Raw genomic sequence first — 22,879 nt, 5'->3', positions numbered from 1 at the left:
TCGACAAAGCATTTTCGGCTATGAAGTTATACACTTTCCAGATAAAGAACTTTTGTGGCATGAAGTTCTAGATTTGTCCTATGTCAGACCTTATGAGGTTTGACAAGTGTATAGAAAAAATGTGTTTATATTTACAATATCCAATATATACTACTCCCTCTGTCCCAAAATATAAGAACGTTTTTAACACTACACTAGTGTCAAAAACGTTCTTATATTATGGGATGGAGGGAGTACCTCTGATCCATAGTAAGTGTCGCAGTTTTGAGCTAATCCCAGTTCAAAACTGCCACACTTATTTTATGACAAATCTAATCTAATGAAACTGATTTGGTGTTGCAGTAGCATTCATATTTCTTCTCTCCTGCAATTTTTTTTTAAATCAGTGGTGCCAGCATATTACATTCCCTCATGAAGTCTATCAAAATAGCTAGGCGCAAAAATTCCCTTTTTTAGAAGAACGGAAACAGTATAGGCATTGATATAGACGTGCCGGCTAATCTTTCCCGCCATCCTTGGTCGACCTCCTTGAAGCCAGACCTTTCGACGGCAGGCTGGGCATAGAGTTCAATGATGTCGACGGCGCCTCCTCGCCATCTCAGGCTCCCAGCCGTCTCCCCAGTTGTCATCCACCGGAATGAGCTTCTGGTATGCTGGACCACCATCTTGCTTACGCACCCTCTGCCTCGGTATTACTGTACTCGGAACTCGGAAGGTGTTCCTTGTGACTGCGGTGTCAAGATTGATTGTACAGGTTTTTTTTCTTCTGTGACTCTTGAGAATTATGGCCATGTCTGTTATGGCGCTGCTAGATGGAGGGTGTGAGAGGGCCGGCCGGGGGCTTTGGCAAGATGAAATTAATTTTCTTTTTAATTCTTGCTTGATTAGATTGATACATTTTCTCTTTTTATATAAAGAGGTTTACTTGACTCTCAAGTAAGGTTTACTTGACCCCTAAGCAAGCGACCCTTCTCTAATTAACCCTAAGATTAATGGGCTATACTGCCAGCCCAGGTCCATTACGTACTCTAACACTACACCCCACTTGGACATGCAGCTTGTCCTCGAGCTGCAGCCTAACCAACTTATAACCATGACTCGACGCAATACAAACATAACACCTAAAAACAAGCCTTTTACATCTCGGCTTGTTTTATTACTCTCAACCTGAAATGAACTGGAACGCTTTATTTTGGACCCCTTAACAAAAAGTGGACACCATCCGTACGTCGGATGTGCACGTGTACAACTACCTGAATCCCATGGACACCATATGGACAAAAGGAGTGCATGTGTATGGCCACCTGGAAGTGGTCGCAAGAGCGACCAGCAGAGGCGCCCTCACGGCGGCCAGCGGAATGCAGTGATGCTACGCGGTGCGCTCCTGTCGGTGACACCCTGCCTTCTCCCCGTCGGACGACTATTGGTCTGCAGCGCACAGAGAAGAGTGGAGGGCTTGCGATGGAGAATGACAAGGAGGGGTACGCCCCTCAACCGCCGATGTCGCGGACTTTGAGGTCGTTACCTACGGGGAAAAGAGCATGCCCAAGATCCCCGACGTAGCGGACGAGATCGAGGTCCTTTGCGCAGCGAAGCGCAGCTGGGAGGAGCGGCAGCTGCAGACCACGCATCTCCCGCACACGCCGACGCGCTGCAGCCTGCAGCCTCACTGCCGCCGACACGTGGTGGGTAGTGATCCAAGCCGGAAGCGGTGACGGTGACGGCGACGGCGGGAACTTGATCTGCTGGATGGGGATGCCCTGGGGAAGCGATAATGGCGACGACAAGAACTTGATCTGGTGGATCGGGACTCCCGCCGGCGCGGTCGATGCGGGGCCGAAACTGACCGGCGGTGGCTGCTGCAGCGGAGCACCGGGCGTGGCGGAGGCCGCCAGGAGCGGCAGCTGCCACTGTAGCCAGGGCGGTGGTGACGGTGGATGGCAGATGCAGCGGCCCGGCGAGCGCGGCGAGGACGCCCTGGGGCAGTGGCAACGGCTACTGCGGCGGAGCGCCGGGCACGGCGGAGGCCGCCAGGAGCGGCGGCTGCCATTGCGGCCAGGGCGGGGCGGTGGATGGCAGCTACAGCGGCCCGGTGAGCGCGGCGGAGGCCGCCTGGTGTAGCGGCTACCACGGCAGCGCGGTGCCAGCGATGGACGGCGCAGCCGGGTGCGACCCGTAGGACCCGACCAAGAACAGGTGGATCTCCTTGACCGCCTGGGTTAGGTCCCGCAGCTCCCCAGACATCTCCTCCGGGGTGAGGACGGCGGGGGCGGGCGAGATGGAGGATCCCGGCGCGGGCAGGAGCGGGGCAACGGGCGTGGTGGTCGACAGCAGAAGAGACGGGTTGGGCGGCGGTGAAGACATGATCAAACCGAAGCTAACTGATACCAAATTGTTATGGCGCTGCTAGAAGGAGGGCGCGAGAGGGCCGGCTGGGGGGGGGGGCTTTTGCCCATGACCGGGCAAGAAGGAAGGGATTTCCTTTTTAATTCTTGCTTGATTAGATTGATATATCTCCTCTTTTTATATAGAGAGGTTTACTTGACTCCCAAGTAAGGTTTACTTGACCCCTAAGAAAGCGACAATTCTCTAATTAACCCTAATGACTCTCAAGTAACATAGATAGTAACATCACACATATTTAGATAAAATAAATGATGTGGCAAGCAATAAATAAAGAAAGAGAGACATGTGGTAACATAGGTAGTTACTAGTAGTATGAGTAACATCACACGTATCAAGGCAAGATGCTATAGCCTAATAAATAAAGTGTTGCATGTTACCACACATATGTTACTCCTCACTATAAAGGTAGTAACATAGAGTAGTAACATGAGGCATGTTACTACTCTATGTTACTACCCATTGTGGCTAGTCTTACCCAGGGAGACAATTTTAGCAAACATTAGGGAAAAAAATACAATACTGCTGCTGATTAACAGCCGGCTGCAACACACGTTCCTAAGCATGTTGTGAGAGAGTGAGGTGGGTCATGTATCTAAAAACTAGCACATATTTACCATGACCTGGTTAGGGGCTGGCCCGGATGAGGTGATGGAGATAGTATCTCTTGATTGTAAGGACTTATTGATTGAGTAATGCAAGTTTATTCACCGCAAAAAAAAATTATATGCAACTATTATATCTGCCGGCTATAAGCTTGACTATAGATGATGTGGCAAGACCATATAGCCAGCAACTGGCTAAACTATTAACCATGCTCTTATCATGTATGTAGATCGGAATAGGCATATTATACTGCAATTCATGTGTGATATAACACCCATGATCAATCATGTAACAACAGACACAAAACTGGATTTTGCAGCCACGGTTGGAAAAGCGCAACAAGACACGCATATGCCTGTTGGACAAACTTCCACTGCAAAATGAAAAAAAAGAATGGTAGTTTTTTCAGAAATGTGTATACTCCAAGCAAAAGCAAAATGCTGACATTTCATATGAGAAGATTAAGCCATAAGAGACAACCATATGATTATTTCCAAAGATAAGTTATCATGCCCAGCAGCATACATCATTGTGATCGTATGCTTCAACATGAACTGTATCTTATACTAACGTCACATAATCTGGAGCCGTTATGCTAACATCAAGTGTGTTTATGCCTTTGTTGTCCATCAAAAGGGATAGAGCCGACGAATCTAGTTTCACTGTAACAAGTCACTTATGTGTACAAATCTGGAAATAAGTACATTAATAAAATTTCATAGAGATCTCCCGATATGCGACCATTGTTGAGGAAATCGTTAACTGGTAACTGCTCGGTTGGCTGGCGAGTAGGGGATTAATAGGCTAATCGGCAAGTTAATCGGCCATTTAATCAATTAATCGGATGATTTATCAGTTTATCGGCTACTTGATGACCCTACGAGTAGGGATTAATCGGCAAATTAACTGGTTAATCGGATGAATTCTTAAACAGGGTATGCGACTATATTCCACATGTGTCGAGACACGACTTAGGGGCATAAGCGCATACTAGACCGTCGTAGGATGGTTATAGCTTCGCACATATCATTTACTGAAGATATGAGAGTACGAGATATAGGTTTACATTCACCACATGTCTACAACATGTAATTAAAACATTCATACATTCATCAAATGAAGACAGGGTTTGGCTACGGACGAAAACAAACGAGAAGAGACCACCCATGCTACAAATCCTGAGATCTATCCGACTAAGACGTGACTAGTGGTCGTCCGGAAATGAGACGTAGGTACGCCCACGATCCTCGGCATACTTCCACTGGAGCTCTGGGCGCTTCACCTGTGTTTGTCTCAGAGGTATCTGCAGCTGTGTTTGTAGTAATCTATGAGGCATAGGGACTCAGCAATCTCATTACCCACAGTTTCAAAACTAACAAAGCTTATGGGAGTGGCATGATTAAGTGGTGAGGGTGCAACAAACACTAAGCATGTATACGTGGCTAACTTACGAGTACAAGAATAAGACGAGTGAATACGCATGTCGGTCGAAAATTAACATGATCAAAGAGTGATCTTGGACTACTTATGTTTCAAACATAACTTCACCGTATTCTCTTCCCGAATTTTATCAAAAAGAGACGATCATGGTTACACACGCGGTTGGTGTATTTTAATTGGATTTAGTGTCAAGTTTTCTACAACCGGATATTATAAATCTCCAAGTTCCATAACCGCGAGCACGGCTCTCAAAAAGATTAAACCCTGCAGGGGTATCCCAACTTAGTCCATTATAAATTCTCATGGTCCGCGGAGGAAAAACCTTCATCTCGAGATAACCCGATCAAGCTCGAAGTCCCGGCGCACAAGACATTTCGACAATGATAAAACAAAACCAGCAAGACCGTCCGATGTATCGAAAAATCCTGATAGGAGTCACACGTATCTCGTTCTCAGGGGACACCGGATGGGCCATACGTCGGGTTAGCCGAGACACTGGTTGCCTAGGGGGCACCGGACATCGCCTAGTTTGGACCAACACTCATGAGGAGCATTAGCCCGGGTTGTAGATTAAGACTCCTTGGGCTAATTACTCCCTATACAAATTTTAGTTGTTATTAGGCAAATGTTAAAACCAAAGTTGGGTCTTGCTGAAAGAGTTTTATTCAAAGTGAACTGTCAAGGGGGGCCCATAAACCCCGGACGTGTAAGGAACGTGAAAGTGCAACTAATCCCGGGTGGTTTTGATAATTCATAACAACATATATCTCTATGTCTATTCAAAATAAACATTTCAGGATGTTCAGTGATTGGCATGGCAAGGACTAGAGATATGTGGACCCCTCAAAATGCTAAGGGAATGGATTGGCAAAAAGCTAAAGACTCTTCATTTTGTTGAAGTGATCCAAGATCACATTGAGTCCATAGAAAAGCCAATACTATTAAAAGGGGGTGAGGTGTTGCTTAATGATCTTGTTGCTCAAGTGCTTAATGATATTGCTCCAAAACCCTGCTACTTCTTGAACTTGCGTTGATTTTCCCTTAAAGAGGAAAGGGTGATGCAACAAAGTAGAGATAAGTATTTCCCTTATTTTTGAGAACCAAAATATCAATCTAGTAGGAGATACACGGAAGTCTCCAATATATGCATCTGCACAAACAATTAAACACTTGCACCCAACGCGATAAAGGGATCGCTACTGCGGGATGCTACTAACGCGACACAACGATCAGAGACCCTTTGACAAAACTGTGTGCAATGCATTAATCGCAAACGGTGATGTAATAAAACCGTTAAAAAAGATGCAAAACGTTTGCGATAGCGGATACATCAAACACGGTTTAGATTTTAGTTGCGTGCGCGATGCTAGGCATACGGTTTATCCATACGAACTTCTTGCGATTAGACAGAACAACAGAAACGGGCAACCATATCAATGTGTGTGCGGTATACGACATGCAGTTCGCTCTGATGAAGTGTTTGCTATTAGGGAAAGAAACAAAATGGTCAGTCAGATCAAGATGTGTGTGATATACGGCATACGGTTCACTCGAATGAACTATTTTCGATAAGGGAAGAGAACATAAACGGTTCAACTTAATAAGATGTGTGTGATACATGGCAAACAGGTCTGTAATCGAAAATGTGTTGAAAGACCGACAACAACACAGACGGTTCATGTTAACAAGCCGCGTGTCTTGTGAGCAAACGATTGCTGGTATACAATTGTCAGTGATTGATGAAATCATCACCGACGGGTTCCATCGTTTAGTCCGTGTGTGATGTGATTTGCTCTGTCTACAGAGCATCAACATATACACTTAAAAAGACAGCACTGCATAACCAAATTAAGCATAAAATTACACAAGTGACTACACACATAACATTTCCACACATGCATACTAAACAAGGAGAAACGAGGATCTAATCATCTACTTGTTACGACGACACTTGCCATTGCTCTGCTTCCGTCTGGATCCCTGGCCGTTTTGGGGAAGGAGGAACTTCCTCATGTGAACGATCCGCATGTACATCTCGTTGCTCGTGTACGCCTCCTTGGCCACGTACACGACGTGAGCTATGTCGAGTTTCTCCATCCAGGCCGAGTGCTAGGCACGCTTGTCCTTGTTGCAGAAATCCTTCATGTCTTTATAGTAGGGATCAATGATGGCCTCGGTGAGGTGAACCAGTGAGTCCTTCTCATGCTCGTTGCTACCCTAGATCTTGCATTGGCTCCGAATGTCGACAAGATTCTAGCGGGCGATGCCTGAATTCTTGAGCACCTTTACATCGTTGGTGATGTCCACCGTAGCGAACATGTAGTGGGGGATGTTGACAAACCTGGCGAAACGCTCGCAAGGCCTTGTGGCCAGGCAGTAGTGGTAGACGAGGACGTGATTACGCATGCATATCTAGGCGACGACGACCTTGGGACGAGACCCGACACGAGCGCGGGTGTACTCGAGGTCGAACCCGACCACCTTGTACTTCTCCTCAGTAAGCAACAACTCCATGATATGGATGGAGTGCTCCACCCAGACCGGGTTGTTGGTGTACACCACCAAGAGCTCCATGAACCTTCTGTGGGTGTCCACCATGGCATGTATGGTGAACTGCTGCTCGTCATCGGCATCCGCTCGGAGCGCCATTGGAGCAGCGCAGGATACCCTCTAAGAATTTGTCGTGGTGGGTGTGCTTCTTGCAATGGTGGGGCGCGATCGAAAGTTGAAGAGACACAAGGATTAAATGGTCACTATAATAAATGGGGGTCGGCCGGCCTGTAATCGTCATGTCTTGTCACAGCATTCATAGCGGAGGATTCGAGTGCACGCTTGAGAACACCGCACGCTTTTCGTTTGACCACGCATGGGCTCGAAGAGGCGCCAAATGTATCATTGGTGAGCTTGTTCCCGCGCAACCGCGCAGTTTACCGCGCAAGCTTCCCGCCCGGCTAGTTTGGTCATGCGTAGGCTAGAAGAGGGACAAATCGTGGTCATTTATTGTCAAAAAACTTTATAAAAACGAAGTGTGTGAAATGACTTCGGTCATAATACTACTGCAGGATGCTGCTAACGCGACACTACGGTCAGAGACACTTCGACGAAACTGTGTGCGATACAATAATCGCAAGCGATGATGTAAAAAACCGTCAAAAAAGGTGCAAAACTTTTGCGATGACGGATGCATCAAACACGGTTTATATTTCGTTGCGTGTGCGATGTAGGGCATACGGTTCAGTTTAATGAACTGTTTACGATGAGGCAGAAGAACAGAAACGGCAGTCCGATGAAGGTGTGCGCGGTATACGGCATACGGTTCACTCGGATGAACAATTTATGATTAGGCGGAACAAAAAAAACGTTCAGCCAAATCAAGATGTGTGCGATAAAGGGCAAAAAGTTCACTCGGATGAACTGTTTGCGTTGAGCCAAGATAATAGAAACCGTTTAATATAACAAGATGTGTGTGATACGCGGCAAAAAGGTTTGCAATAAAAAATGTGTGTGTAGACCAATAATAATACAGACAATTGCTGCTAATAAGATGTGTGTGTTATGCATTAGGATTGCATACAGTAGGATGCAGGCAAGGAGGCCAAAAGGAACAATGTCAGAGTCGAAAGGGACGAACAGGAGGGCTGTGAGACAGAGGATAGAGGAGAAGAAATATAGTGTGCGCGTAATAGTGGCGTCAATGTAGTAGGATCATTGAAACGAAAAACTTGCAACACCAACATCATGTGGAACTGCATGATGAAGTTGTCGGTCAAAGGAAATTCCAAACGGTCGATCGTAGGCGACGAATCTGACAAAATTCGTCTGAAACAACTTCAAACATGAACAAAAAATAAAACATTTACGGCCAACAAAACTACAAACTGATTGCCTGAATGGAACCATAACATTGATGTGCATCTTTTTTGTGTGAAGCTTATCTCGAATCCAAGCACCATTGTGTAGATTAGAGAGGAGAAGGAAGAAAGGAGATTAGGCATGAGGTTAGTGGAGGAGGAAGAAGAAGCATGTAAAGAACTCGCATCCCTCACGTCTCCTCTCGTGCAAGGGGCTCACCCACATGCTCTCGTTGTGGCTCCGCTCGGCCTGACTCGCAAGAAACTGCAGATCTGAGCGTAGCTCACGGACCTGGCTCGGAGGCGCTTTAAACGTCGTTCGGTGCAGGGACAATAGGAGACGCGGGCAACCAAATAGGCCGGTTTCTTCCCCGCGGGCCTGGTTGGCCCAAATGCGGGCAACCAAACGCGTCCTTGGGAAGATCCGATAAGTTACATTTTATCCTTTTGTTTTTCTTGATTCTTTTTTCCTTTTTCCCATTTTTTTTTTGCCTTTTTTCTTACTTATATGATGAAATCATTTCAAATTCGTGGACTCTTTTCAAATCGATGATTTTTTTCATTTTTCGATGAACTTTTATCAAATTCGATGAAATTTGAAAAATGTTCACATATTTGAATTTTTTTCATCGGATTTGAAAGAAGTTCCCAAAATTTGAAAATCAAGTCCTCGGATTTGAAAAGGTTTGAAAAAAATTCAACACATTTGAAAAAATTTCATCGATTTTGGAAAAAACTTCATCGAACTTGAAAAAAAATCATCAAATTAGGAAAAACTTCGTCCTATTTTGAAGAAATTAATCAATTTTGTGAAAAATTTCATAGATTTGTTTATAAAAAAGCAAAAGTTGGAAATCATCGATTTAAAAAAATAATTTTTAAAAAGAACAAAAAAAGAAAATCGAAATAAAAACCACCCTTGAAATGACCACGAACTGGGAAAAAAACCAGTTTGGGAAGAAGCTTCCCAGTTCCCAAAACCAGAGGATTCCCGCGACCGAAGAGAAGAAATAAAAAAACAAATTATGAATCGCTTGATGTTAGATGAGGTAGTCATTGGAGATGAAGGAATTCATCGCCAGTTTGACTCCGGCAGCCGATTTTTTAATATTTTTTTACAGAATAAACAAAACATAATGGGCTGGCCCAGCTCGCCAGCGGGAGGGTGTGCATGCTCCATGCACCCGTTTGCGAACCGGCGCTTAAGAGTATCTCCAACAGACGCACAAAAACTGCTTCGCATGCTAAAATTCAGATTTTTTAAACGCCAAACAACTCCAGCAGAAGCTATAAAATAGTGCATGCGCAAAAAGGATTGGACACGCGCTAAAAGACATTATCAGAAGCTGCAAAATTGGGGTACCGGATTGTGCGCGCTTCATAATTTGCACTACGGTGTCTTTTTGGGCGTGTGTTTTTGGACATCTGCTAAACCAATATTGAATCCGACGCACTAAAAATGTTACAATGACGCACTACAACTATTTTAGCGCGTGAAACTTTTATGCGCCTGTTGAAGATCTGAAAGCAAAAGAAAGCAAAAACAGAGGAAGGCGCCGACAGATTGGAAGAGCGTGCTCCCAGCCACTCCATCTAACTAGCATTGTTTGTAGTGGAACAACCCACATCGAAAATAACTTAGCACAAGGTATGCTGTGTCAAACCGGAATTAGTTACTGTAGTGAACAACTTTTTGAACATACGATTACGCAAAAAAGTAATTCTGAAAACAAACAATTGAGAACTTTTTTTAAAAATCCTGAACAAATATGGAAGTGTGAACAATTTTTTAAAGCACAAACGTTTTTTGAATCTTGAGAACAAATTTTGAAATATAGAACAATTTTGAAAAATCCTGAACAAATTAGGAAGCGCGAACATTTTATGAAATCCGCTACATTTTCTGCATTTCGAAAGTTTTGAACTTTTTTGTGTAACGAGAACAATTTTTGAATTTTGAGAACATTTTTTCGATAACTGAACATTTTAGAAAAATACAATTTTTTTGAATATTTTGAATTTCTTTTGAAGAAAAAGAAAAAGAAAGAAAACATAAATAATCAGGAACATTTTTAGAAAATGTGAACAAAATTTTGAAAATGTGAACACTATTTCAGAAATAATAACAAATTTTGACAAAAAGAACATTTTTGAAAATTCTGAACCATATATGATCTTTTTGAAAAGCTTAAAAAGAAAAAGGGAAAATATTTAAAAAGAAGAAGAAAGAACAGAATAGGACTGTGAAGAAAAAACAGAAAGAACTAGTAGAAGGAACAAAAGTTTTTTGGAATTTCCGCGAATTGGTTTTAAGTTTTGTCGTCTCTTTTAGTTTCTTTAAGTTTAGCATTGTTTATTTCATACATCCACGAGCCAGTCGGTGTGGCTACAGCGGCGTGTACCTCTACAGGAGGTTGTCGCTTCGATCCCTAGTGGGACCTTTTTTTGCGTTTTTTTAATCTCGCAAAGCGGCGACTATTTGCTGTAGTAAGCGGCGAATAGGGAATTCCATGATCCGAGCCCCAAATACTCCCTCCGTTTCAAATTACTCGTCGCAGAAATGAATGTATCTAGCATTAAAATACATCTAGATACATTTATTCCCACGACAAGTAATTCGGAACAGAGGAAGTAGTAGATAGGATCCGCTTGCTTCCTCGGCTCGACTGGTTTCGTTTCGTTCGTTAATGGGCTGGGGCCGAGAAAAAATCTTAGTGGACAGCCCACAAGGACCACCGGTTACCGGGAACTTGCTAGGGTTTCGTCCATTTATTATAATTATAAGCCAACGATCCCTTCGCTACTTTGGACGGGTTCGGTAGCCCTCCAACTCCATACCCCGTCAACTCCGGGTGTGGAGCTGCCCCGAACGGTCTAACTCCTGGTTTTGAAGAAAAGAAGCTAGCTAAGCTTGTAGTGTAAAATCTGAGGAGTTGTGGAGTTGGGAAACCCGAGCTCCTTGAAAACTTGGAAGCGGGAGTTAAGAAAAATTATTGCCTCCTGCCACCGCCAAGTAACCCGTACCGTTTCGATCCCTCGTCTCCATTCCCCTCCACTGGTGCACCTCGTCCGCCCGTGGCCGCCCCCACAACCGCCACTCGCCTTCCCCCGCCGTGATTGAACTGGCACGTGAGGATACAGAGCGCAGTCTTCCGCCGTCCAGCCACTCCACCTTGAGCAAGAGCGCCACCGCCCATCGTTCACCTCCTCCACCTCGAGCTCGAGCCAGAGATGCTCCTCCTTCCCTCGGCTTGTCGACGCCTACCAGTTGTGCCTCCTCGGTGAAACAACATGCTGCCTGGACCGCCGGACGAGTGGCCGCTGGAACGCCGGGGCCAGAGCGCCGCACTGACCATCTCTTCTGGGCGAGGAGGGAATTGTAATCTCATTTTGATTCCTAGAGGGGTTTCTGATAATGTTCTGGTTATTTTTTTTATAATTTTTTGAGTAATACTTCCTCCGTTCCTAAATACTTGTCTTTCTAAGCATTTCAACAAGTGACTACATACGAAGCAAAATGAGTGAATCTACACTCTAAAATATGTCTACATACATTCGTATGTAGTAGTCATTTGAAATGTCTAGAAAGACAAATATTTAGGAACGGAGGGAGTAGTTATTTATTTTCTATTGGTACAGACAATACCAACTCATCCCGACCGGGCCTAGTCCAGGCCTCCGTTCTCAGCTTGAAAGTCCAGGGCTAGTCGAGCCACATTCTAGCCTAATGGGCTAGAATGTACTCCCGAACGTATCCTGACTCCAGAATTTTAAACGAGAATCTAGGCTGAGGAGTTGAGGATTTTAGGTCTGTCTCCCACCGCCGCCGCCCGCCTCCTACCATTGTCTCCCAACACAATCAATTGCTAAAACCGCTCCGTTGGTGAGTCGCCCTCGATTCAGATCTGGATACTTGGATTTGTCGGGTTGATTTGCTGTATGATGTTGGTTGTGCTTGATTGATTTGCATCTGATTACAGGGATCAAGGGCCAACGGCAACGCCGAATCTAAGGAATCAGATGTACGAGTACGAGTAATAATCCAGGAAAAAAGTCAGACCATGTCCGCCCGGTTACAAGAAGGCGACGAGCAAAGGGGCACAAGGATGCCAAAGCGTGGCCGTGAGCGACTTTACCTTGTCTTTGATGACTGGTGCCATGGATACAGCATCCGCATGGTAAACTTGTTGAAGCATACTGCTGGCTCAGGCCATCCAGCCCCGGTGCATTTTTCCCAGCCTTTCTGCCGCATAATGGCACCTCTCGTGTCGTACTTCACGTCAGCCTTTGGCGCCAAGATTTTGGCGGTGTTTTCCAGAGATCCCGAAGCTGACTCTGAGAGCTACTTCCCAATGTTGGACGTTCGCTCGCAGTGCGTCACCTTTGCCCCTGGGCAGTTATGTCCTATTCCTCCCATCTACTACCTTCCTGTCGGCAACGAGTTATTCTGTCTGAGCTTCTGCTCCTTCGAGATGCTCTGCTCGGAGGTGCTCTCCCCCCGGTTGCAGGATCAGTCTTGCAGCATGGGTTGGTCATGGAAACAGCTCTCTGAGAAACCGCCATTCTATGTTGATCACGTCACCTCCTACTCTTTGCATCCTGAGGAACGGACCTTCCTCTTCAGCACCAAGACTGGCGCAGCCGAGGCCACCTACACCTTTGACACCCAGAAACGTTCATGGAAACTCCTTGGCAATTGGAAGCTGCCCTTTGCTGGCTGCGCTCACTTTGACCCGGGCCTCAACTGCTTTGTCGGGCTCTCCAAAGAACCGGACACCCTTGGCCAAATTTACAGCTGCCAAGTGCCCATCTATGACACTGATGATGGTCTGTGCCCTCCCCCTGTAGTGAAGCTCTGCAAGGAGAATCTGTTAAGTGAGCGCCCACGTGATATGCATGTTGGTGCTACCCTTGTCTACATGGGAGGCAAGAGCGAATTCTGCCTCGTACAGTGTGTCAGCCCTGATCAGGACCGAATGGATGAGGACGACGTTGCTCATGGTGCGCAGCTACCCGGTCGTCGTCGCTTCTATCGTCTCACCACATTCTCTCTCAGCTTCAACAAGGATAAAGAACTGACAACTGGCAATACCCGTCGGCTGCAGTACTACAAAGTGCCTAAAGAAGCCACGAAGCCGTTCCTTCAAGATCCGGTGGCATTTTGGATGTAGAATGCTCAATTGTGTCATGAGTCACTTCCTATGTTTATATTTTCACTGAATTACTATAACTCTATTGCCTTGTATTACTATGTTTTAATAATGTGTGCACGTCTGATTTGGTAAGTGTATTCCCTATTGTTTGCAACAAGAAATAAGATTATGAAATGACACCTCTCGTTTTCCTGTAAGTGGCTTCAGTTGCAAACGTTTAATCTGTTTTTGTTGCACCGTCATTCAGCCTGTCACCTAACCCTGGCATAGATATGCATTTAATCTGTTTTTGTTGTACCGTCATTTATCCTGTCACCTGACCCTGGCATAGAAATGCATTTAATCTGTTTTTGTTGCACCGTCATTTTACTATCTGATCTAGTGGTGGGAGATTATTTTTTTTTGAGTCCATTCTGTGGTGGGAGATGTTTACCGTTGTAGGAAGGGCAGGCGGCCCAAAATCATACCGGCCATTGGAACTTTCGGAGTTGGTGTGCAGATGTGACCTGGATAGGATAACGATGCCCATTCGCTTTCATTTCTCTCTTCGATACACCATAAGGAACTAATTAGCAAAGGGCAATAAAAACAACAACAGTGGAAAAACACAGTGCTTTAGTCTACTTAGTCCTGGGAGACATCACTAGTTGATCCATGAAAGGTTTTCAAGAGATGAAAAGTCACAGCAGCTCTTCTTCGACAGTGGCGTCATACAAGATACAGCTGTCCAGAAACAAGTAATATGATCAAACAGCAACGTTTCTTGCTTTGAGAAGAAAAAGTAACGATGGGAAGTACGTATGTCAGACCGGGCATACCTGAACCATCAGCGTGCATCGCCGCCATGGGCATAAAAGTCAGTAAGTTAGCAGCCTCTTCTCCCACCGATTCCTGGAAATAGATAGAATGGATATAACAAAAGCTGTAATAGTAGACCAACTTGTTGTCCTCTGCACATACTTCAGACAGCAGCAACAATCAGATAGATAGGGCATCCACTAACTGATGTAGACATGCAGTGACACACTCTTTTGCCTAGGCTCAACAATTCCACTGATTGATTATCCTTGTGCATGTATTCGTACCTTGAATCAGAAGAGAAATCTGAATGCTTTACGTAATCCACTTTATTCTTTCTGCTTTTGGAACTATTTGATGGAAACATTGTCGCTACTGTATGATAGCAACCGGTGAAGAGATTTAAGCATGAGCATGCTTTGGAGTAGTATGCTAAACCCTGAGAGACTACTACATTTAGATGCCTGGCCTATGTGTCACCTGATCTACTTGCCGCGTCTGTGGTGAACAAGCTTCAGAATCATGGTAAAACTGATGTTTTAAAGGATCATTTGTTACTTCCGATAGTTACCGGAAGGGCTGCTGACTTTTCCCTCAAAATCCAATATGCATAGCTCCATATTTTCTTTGCAAACATCAACATCTGGAGTTCTGGACGTCAAACTTGGACTGGAGTGTTGCTGTTTCTTCCGAATACTATAAGAAAAAAAAACACTTTGGGTGTCACATAAAAGAACTTCAGACTAGTAGATTGGGAATTGCAATTGCCCGCGGCACAAGTACAGAAGTAAGAAGTCTGTCTGCGCTGGAATTCTGGAAATCACCTAGTTGAAAAGTATCATTTTGTTTCTGATTTATCATGCCAACAGCTGTACATTACAGTAATAGAGTACTTGGTGAAGTCATGAAAACAATCCTGGTAATTACCAAAGAAAATCTGCATTAGAACAGATTAGGTTGCTAATGGAGCAAAAAGGATTCAAGGGTACTCAGCAATCCAGGAAAAATATGCCCCGCAACAAAACAGGACTGCATAATGAAGACATTCAGCATGTCATGTAAAGCCTGATTGCAGTCAAAGAAAATGATGTGCGAAGTTCTAACATTAAATAAATTAGCACAGTCTCTGTTTATTCAGTTATAATTACATAATAACTAGTAGCAAAAAGGTGCATAAGACTGTAGGCAAAATGCAGTAATGCACTAATGACTACAGAAGAAGTACAATGCACTAACTATTATCCAATTCACCTTTTACTCGCCTGTATCCACAGATATGGAATTGTTTCCTATGAAGAAAATCTTCTAAGAGCTTGCTGAAGACAGTAGATGTTTCTCTGACATGACATACTCTCCCCCAAGCTCAACATTATCTGCTCAAATACAGTTCATGCCTCTCTTATGAATCCGTGTCTACTCTAGAAGTCAATAGATGCGCTCCCCAGAAACTTGCTCATGTCAAGTCCATGTCTTAAGGAGAAGCCATGGACCTCTTTTGCATGCCTGAATAATTTTAGGCCAGAAAGACTCGGAAATATACTTGTCATGGTATTAGAATTTGGTTTTAACCTTGAAGCAACCATTTCAGTAAACAAACTGACACTCACATGATACATTCCGTTCTTCGAATACCCCAAGAGACAACATCCTTGAAATCGACGGAATGGAACAGATGATTAGCCATCTCCAGACAGCCACACTTGCAGTACATATCAACGAGAGCATTGGAAACACAGTTATCATCAGCAACTCCACATCTTACGTACTGCGCATCCATGCAACGCCGTTCCAGCTCGTAATTAACTCTTTCACCCTGCCAAATGCTAGGATGACAGTGGCGATGATCACCGAATCAGCCAAGAATCCTTCCCATCTCATCCCCTCGAACAAACTCATCGCATCGAGCCAATCTCCTGCATGCACGGCTCCTCCGATCATAGCGGTCCACGCTGCCACATCCCTTTCCTGCATGCTCTCGAACACACTCCTCGCCTCGCCCAAGCACCCACACTTGGCAAACATGTCCACGAGCGTGCACTGCACAAACACATTGGGCGTCGCATAGCCACGGCACGGGCAACGCCTGCCTGCACTCCACAGTCCACATGCTCTCTTATCATCCGGCCCTGCTCAACCGCTCGGAGTCTGAGCGCGGCACACGCCTTGATGCCGGGTGGGTACGTGAAACCATCCGCCGCAGCCGAATCATCTTTGACCATCGCCCCGCACGTCTCCAGCGCCTCGGAGAACCGGCCTGGGTAGACGAGGCCCTCGATCACGGCGTTCCACGCGAAGGAGTTCCTCCTGGGCATTCCATCGAGCACGCCTGCGTGTGCTCGATCTGCCCGAGCCTAGTATACACGTGCACCAGCTGAGCGGAGAGGACCGCGCCGTGGCGGTGGCCGCCGACGAGCACAGCGGCGTGCAGCCGGAGGAGCAGCGACGCGTGTGAGACGGGCGAGGCGTCTGCGTGAGAGCCGCGGCGATGTGCGGCGGAAGGGGAAGCGGGAGCCTTAGCTGGCAAAGGAGGAGGAGGGGAACCGTGGCCTCGGTTTGAGACCGTGCGTGACGGCGAGAAGAGCATCGACGGGAGCCTCCGGCACCGCGTGGTCTCAGCCCAGAAGCAAGTCGCTCCAAAAGTTTCAACCCAAGTTTCAATCAAGCGCGGAGCCTCATTACCTGACGAGAAAAAATCACTCATGCTCTTTTGGTACCTAATTTTAATGTACCCCAAATACGGTCCCTCAACTGGATTCACATACAATACAAAACATGGTTCTGTTTATGTATTTTGTTGAACTGGCATGACTGACGATAACTGTGTGGAGAGCGTGGCATCATATTTTGCAAAAGAATCTCTGCATGCAAGGGCCCACCTGTCAATACGCCACATAGTTGCTAGAGTCATAGTTTAGGCGTTTCTATTTTATATACTTTGTCAGAGACATCCTGGCTCTTTCGCCACATTTAGAAAATCAAATGCATAATAATATCTGAAAAAACTTCTCCATCTTATCTGTTGTCTCCTGGAAGCTACCATAATGCTTAATTGAGTTTTCAGCCATTTTGAAATGTGTAGAAGGTTTCTCTCTTCGATATCGCTCATCTGTAATAACAACAGTGATCATAACTAATTTTGAATCAAGAACAAATGTGGATAAGATACCAGCTTATTGCATCCATTGGAATACAAATCAATCAAATAGAAAACTATAAGAACCAACTTTCTTTCAAGCCATGAAACATTTGGGAGTGAGACGTGAGTAACATACCGATCAAAATTATGCCTCCGTAGTCAAATTTATGCCGAATACATCGACCTAGAAAACTAGTTATAGTAATTAGCCATTTTAAACATCTTAATTACAACAAATGATCTTCAACAAATAAAGTATCATACCTGCAGCTTGATTGAGAGCACGAAATGCTTGGTGACAGTACCATTCACTCCCACTCAAAAGATTTTTGATGATTTATAGGAATCGTTATATTTCTTTCTCAGCTTTCTTGGACATCATTTCTGATCCATGAATTAACGTCAGATATAAACACAACAAAAGGAACTGCACGTATTTCTGGAAGAAGAAAAAAGGTACTTACATACGGAGTATTTGGGAGCGGAATGACAACAATGACCTAATGTCTTTTTTTAGTAGAAAAAATCCCATTAACCAACTGGTGCAGCAACGTGGCTAATGACCAAATATCTTAGTCAAGATAAATTGCGGGGTATCAAAAGCATACAGTTGCATGCAGCCACAGCATGTCACCTAGGGTTCTCCTATCCTCCGCCGGGCCGCCGCCGCCGAGAGTTTCCCACCGCGGTTGAAGAGCGCCGCCTGGAGCGCCTTGTTCCTTGACCGGCCTTCCACGGGGCGGATCAAGTTCTCTTCTGTTTCAACGCAGACAAACCCTAGAGGTGATGTAAGAGACCGATTGTAAGTCATGGAGACACAGGACGATGCAAGCAGATCGAGGGGCAAGAGCTCGGAAGATCCTAGCAGACTCCTGGAGAGGCTACACCTTGAAGAGGATGAGCTTGATAACCTGGTTTGGGAAGAAGAAGTTGAGGAACCGGAAGAAAAGCCCAAGTGGTTGGTGTTGACTAGGGTTTTGACAGAGAAATCTTTTGGCCAAGGGGCCTTGATAGCAGATATGAAGGCGACATGGAATCCCGCCAGAGAGGTTGTGTGGTGCAGAATTGACCCAAATTTGTTCTCTGTTCAGTTCAATTGTTTGGCCGACTGGAACAAAGCAATCCATCAAGGTCCTTGTGACTTTAAAGGAATGGCGCTGATAATAGCAGAATATGATGGGTTCAAGAACCCTAAAACGGTGAAACTTGACAAGGTCGAGACATGGTGTCAGATCCATAAGCTCCCTCACATGGTTCTAAAAAGGGAGCAATTTGTCAAAAACATGGCAGCAAGAGCCGGGCAGGTGACAGAATGACATTTCTTCAGATCGTTCTTCCAAATGGATTTGTTGGTGAGCTCATCAGAGCTAGAGTTAAGCTAGATGTCAATAAGAAATTGACCAGATTTATCGGTATCACAAAGGCAGGAGAGACTAAATTTTATCAAGTAAAGTTTGAAAAGTTGTCGGTATTTTGCTACATGTGTGGCTTGTTGGGTCACCGGCATGAAGAGTGCGGCACCGGGGAACACGATGTCGAGAAGATGGAATGGGGACCTTTTATTATGGCCCAAAAGAGAGGACGTGGTGGAAGAGGACGCGGTTCAGGTGGCGGCAATGACCGGGGGTGGCCGAGGTGATTTTGATGCAGATCCTAGCGGTAACTTTGGTAGAGGGCGAGGAGCCGGTAGAGCGGGTACACAATATGAAAAGTGGACAAACAATGCAGCTTTTAATCCAGAGGGGGATCCAGAGACAGTTGTGTTGGGGAACGTTGCATGGAAAACAAAAAAAATTCTATGCACACGCAAGATCTATCCATGGAGATGCATAGCAATGTCAGGGGAGAGTTTGTCTACGTAACCTCGTAGATCGTAAGTGGAAGCATTTGACAACGCGGTTGATGTAGTCGACCTTTCTTCGCGATCCAACCGATCGAGTACCGAATGAACGACACCTCCGCGTTTAGCACACGTTCAGCTCGGTGCCGTCCTCCGCCTTCTTGATCCAGCAAGACGACGAGGTACTGGATGAGTTCCGGCAGCACGACGGCATGGTGACGGTGATGGTGAAGTGATCTCCGTGGGGCTTCGCCTAAGCACTATGAAAATATGACCGGGGTTGTAAACGGTGGAGGGGGGCGCCGCACATGGCTAAGGGATTGTTGTGCTTCTGCTATGCGCTCCCCTCCCACATATATATAATGAAGAAAATATGCCCTAGAGGCAACAGTAAAGTTGTTGTTTTATATTTCCTTATTTATGATAAATGTTTATTATTCATGCTAGAATTGTATTGATCGGAAACCTAAATGCATGTGTGAATACATAGACAAACACTATGTCCCTAGTGAGCCTCTACTTGACAATCTCGTTGATCAAAGATGGTTAAGGTTTCCTAACCATGGACATGAGTTGTCATTTGATAACGGGATCACATCATTAGGAGAATGATATGATGGATAAGACCCATCCGTTAGCTTAGCAAATTGATCCTTTAGTTTTATTGCTAATGCTTTCTTCATGTCAAATACATATTCCTTTGACTATGAGATTATGCAACTCCCGAATACCGGAGGAATGCCTTGTGTGCTATCAAATGTCACAACGTAACTGGGTGATTATAAAGATTCTCTACATGTATCTCCAAAGGTGTTTGTTGAGTTGGCATAGATCGAGATTAGGATTTGTCACTCCGAGTATCGGAGAGGTATCTCTGGGCCCTCTTGGTAATACACATCATATGAAGCCTTGCAAGAAAGTGACTAAAGAGTTAGTTGCAGGATGATGTATTACGGAAGGAGTAAAGAGACTTGCCGGTAACGAGATTGAACTAGGTATGAAGATACCGACGATCGAATCTCGGGCAAGTAACATACCGATGGACAAAGGGTGTTGTCATAACGGTTCGACCGATAAAGATCTTGGTAGAATATGTAGGAGCCAATATGGACATCCAGGTTCCGCTATTGGTTATTGACCGGAGAGGTGTGTCGGTAATGTCTACATAGTTCTCAAACCCGTAGGGTCCGCACGCTTAACGTTCGACGACAATATTATATTATATGAGTTATGTGATTTGGTGACGAACATGACAAGGAGTCTCGAAATGGTCGAGACGTAAAGATTGATATATATGATGATGGTATTTGGACACCGGAAGCATTCCGGAAGGTATCGGGTATTTATCGGAGTACCGAAGGGATTACCGGACAACCCCGGGGGAATATATGGGCCATATGGGCCATGAGTGGGGAGCACACCAGCCCACAAAGGGTGGCGCCCCCCACTATGATAGGAGGCCGATTGGGAGAAGGAAAAGAGGGGTTTCGCCCTCTTCCTTCTCTCTTCCCCGTTCCCTTTTCTCTCCAGTGTTTTATGGAAGGGGGGCGCCACTTGGGGAAACCCCAAGTAGGATTCAGATCCTACTTGGGGCGCACACTGGCTGCCTCCTCTCTCCCTCCCACTTATATATATGTGAGGGGGGCGCCCCTAGCACAGCCCAGACAATTGCCTAGCCATGTGCGGTGCCCCCCTCCACCGTTTACTACCTTGGTCATATTTTCGTAGTGCTTAGACGAAGCCCTGTGGAGATTACTTCACCATCACCGTCGCCATGTCGTCGTGCTGACGGAACTCATCTACTACCTCGACATCTTGCTGGATCAAGAAGGCGAGAGATGTCATCGAGCTGAACGTGTGTAGAACTCGGAGGTGCCGTACGTTCGGTACTCGATAGGTGGAGCGCGAAGAAAGTTCGACTACATCAACCGCGTTGTGAAACGCTTCCACTTACGGTCTACGAGGGTATGTAGACATGCTCTCCCCCTAGTTGATATGCATCTCCATGGATAGATCATTGCGTGTGTGTAGAATTTTTTTGTTTTCCATGCAACGATTCCCAACAGTGGCATCATGAGCCAGGTCTATGTGTAGATAATATGCACAAGTAGAGCAGAAAGAGTTGTGGGCGGTGATAGTCATACTTCTTACCACCAACGTCTTACTTTGATTCCGCAGTATTGTGGGATGAAGCGGCCCGGACCAACCTTACATTTCCACGTACATGAGACCGGTTCCACCGACAGACATGCAACTAGTTTTGCATAAAGGTGGCTAGCAGGTGTCTGTTTCTCCTACTTTAGTTGAATCGAATTTGACTACGGTCGGTCCTTGAAGAAGGTTAAAACAACAAACTTGACAAAACACCGTTGCGGTTTTGTGCGTAGGTAAGAACGGTTATTGCTAGAAGCCCATAGCAACCACGTAAAACTTGCAACAACAAAGTAGAGAACGTCTGACTTGTTTTTGCAGGGTATGTTGTGATGTGATATGGTCAAGACATGATGTGATGTGATATACGTTGTTGTATGAGATGATCATGTTTTGTAAAAGTTATCGACAACCAGTAGGAGCCTTATGGTTGTCTCTTTATTGTATGAAATGCATATGCCATGTAATTGCTTTACTTTATCACTATGCATTAGCGATAGTTGTAGAAGCAATAGTTGGCGAGACGACCACGACGCAACGATGGAGATCAAGGTGTCAAGTCGGTGACTATGGAGATCATGATGATGCTCTGGCGATGGAGATCAAAAGCACAAGATGATGATGGCCATATCATGTCACATATTTTGATTGCATGTGATGTTTATCGTTATGCACCTTATTTTGCTTAGTAGTAGCATTATAAGATGATCCCTTATCTAAATTTCAAGGTATAAGTGTTCTCCCTGAGTATGCACCGTTGCGACAGTTCGTTGCGTTGAGACACCACGTGATGATCTGGTGTGCTAGACTCTACGTTCACATACAATGGGTGCAAGACAGTTTTACACATGTGGAATACTCGGGTTAAACTTGACGAGCCTAGCATGTACAGACATGGCCTCGGAACACTGGAGACCGAAAGTTCTAACGTGAATCGTATAGTAGATATGATCAACATAGAGATGTTCACCATTGATGACTACCCCATCTCACGTGATGATCGGACATGGGTTAGTTGATTTGGATCACTATCATTTAGATGACTTGAGGGATGTCTATCTAAGTGGGAGTTCTTAAGTAATTTGATTAATTGAATTTAAATTATCATGAACTTAGTCCTAATAGTATTTGCATATCTATGTTGTAGATCAATGGGCCGTGCTACCGTTCCCCTAAATTTTAATGCGTTCCTAGAGAAAGCTAAGTAGAAATATAATGTAGCAACTACATGGACTGGGTCCGTAACTTGAGGATTATCCTCATTGCTGCACAGAAGAATTATGTCCTTAATGCACTGCTAGGTGAAAGGCCTGCTGTAGGGGCAGATGCAAATGTTTTGAACGTCTGGCAAGCTCAATCTGATGACTACTCAATAGTATAGTGTGCCATGCTTTACGGCTTAGAATCGAAACTTCAAAGATGTTTTGAACGTCATGGAGTATATGAGATGTTCCAGGAGTTGAAGTTAATATTTCAAGCAAATGCCCGAGTTGAGACATAT

At 45.1% G+C, this 22,879-nt stretch overlaps 1 protein-coding gene across 1 annotated transcript; it reads left to right on the top strand.

The window, feature by feature from the left end:
• Window positions 1–12,038: 12,038 nt before the first annotated feature.
• On the top strand, window positions 12,039–13,517 carry LOC123187770 (uncharacterized). Its single transcript, XM_044599697.1, has 2 exons — window positions 12,039–12,183; window positions 12,281–13,517. Exon 2 carries the CDS (start codon window positions 12,362–12,364, stop codon window positions 13,469–13,471), a length of 1,110 nt encoding a protein of 369 aa, XP_044455632.1. The 5' UTR covers window positions 12,039–12,183; window positions 12,281–12,361; the 3' UTR covers window positions 13,472–13,517.
• The last annotated feature ends 9,362 nt before the right edge of the window (window positions 13,518–22,879 follow it).

The sequence above is a fragment of the Triticum aestivum genome, chromosome 2A, assembly GCF_018294505.1.
Source record: "Triticum aestivum cultivar Chinese Spring chromosome 2A, IWGSC CS RefSeq v2.1, whole genome shotgun sequence".
In the NCBI taxonomy this organism is placed as follows: Eukaryota; Viridiplantae; Streptophyta; class Magnoliopsida; order Poales; family Poaceae; genus Triticum; species Triticum aestivum.
This window is presented reverse-complemented; position numbering and strand designations above follow the sequence as displayed.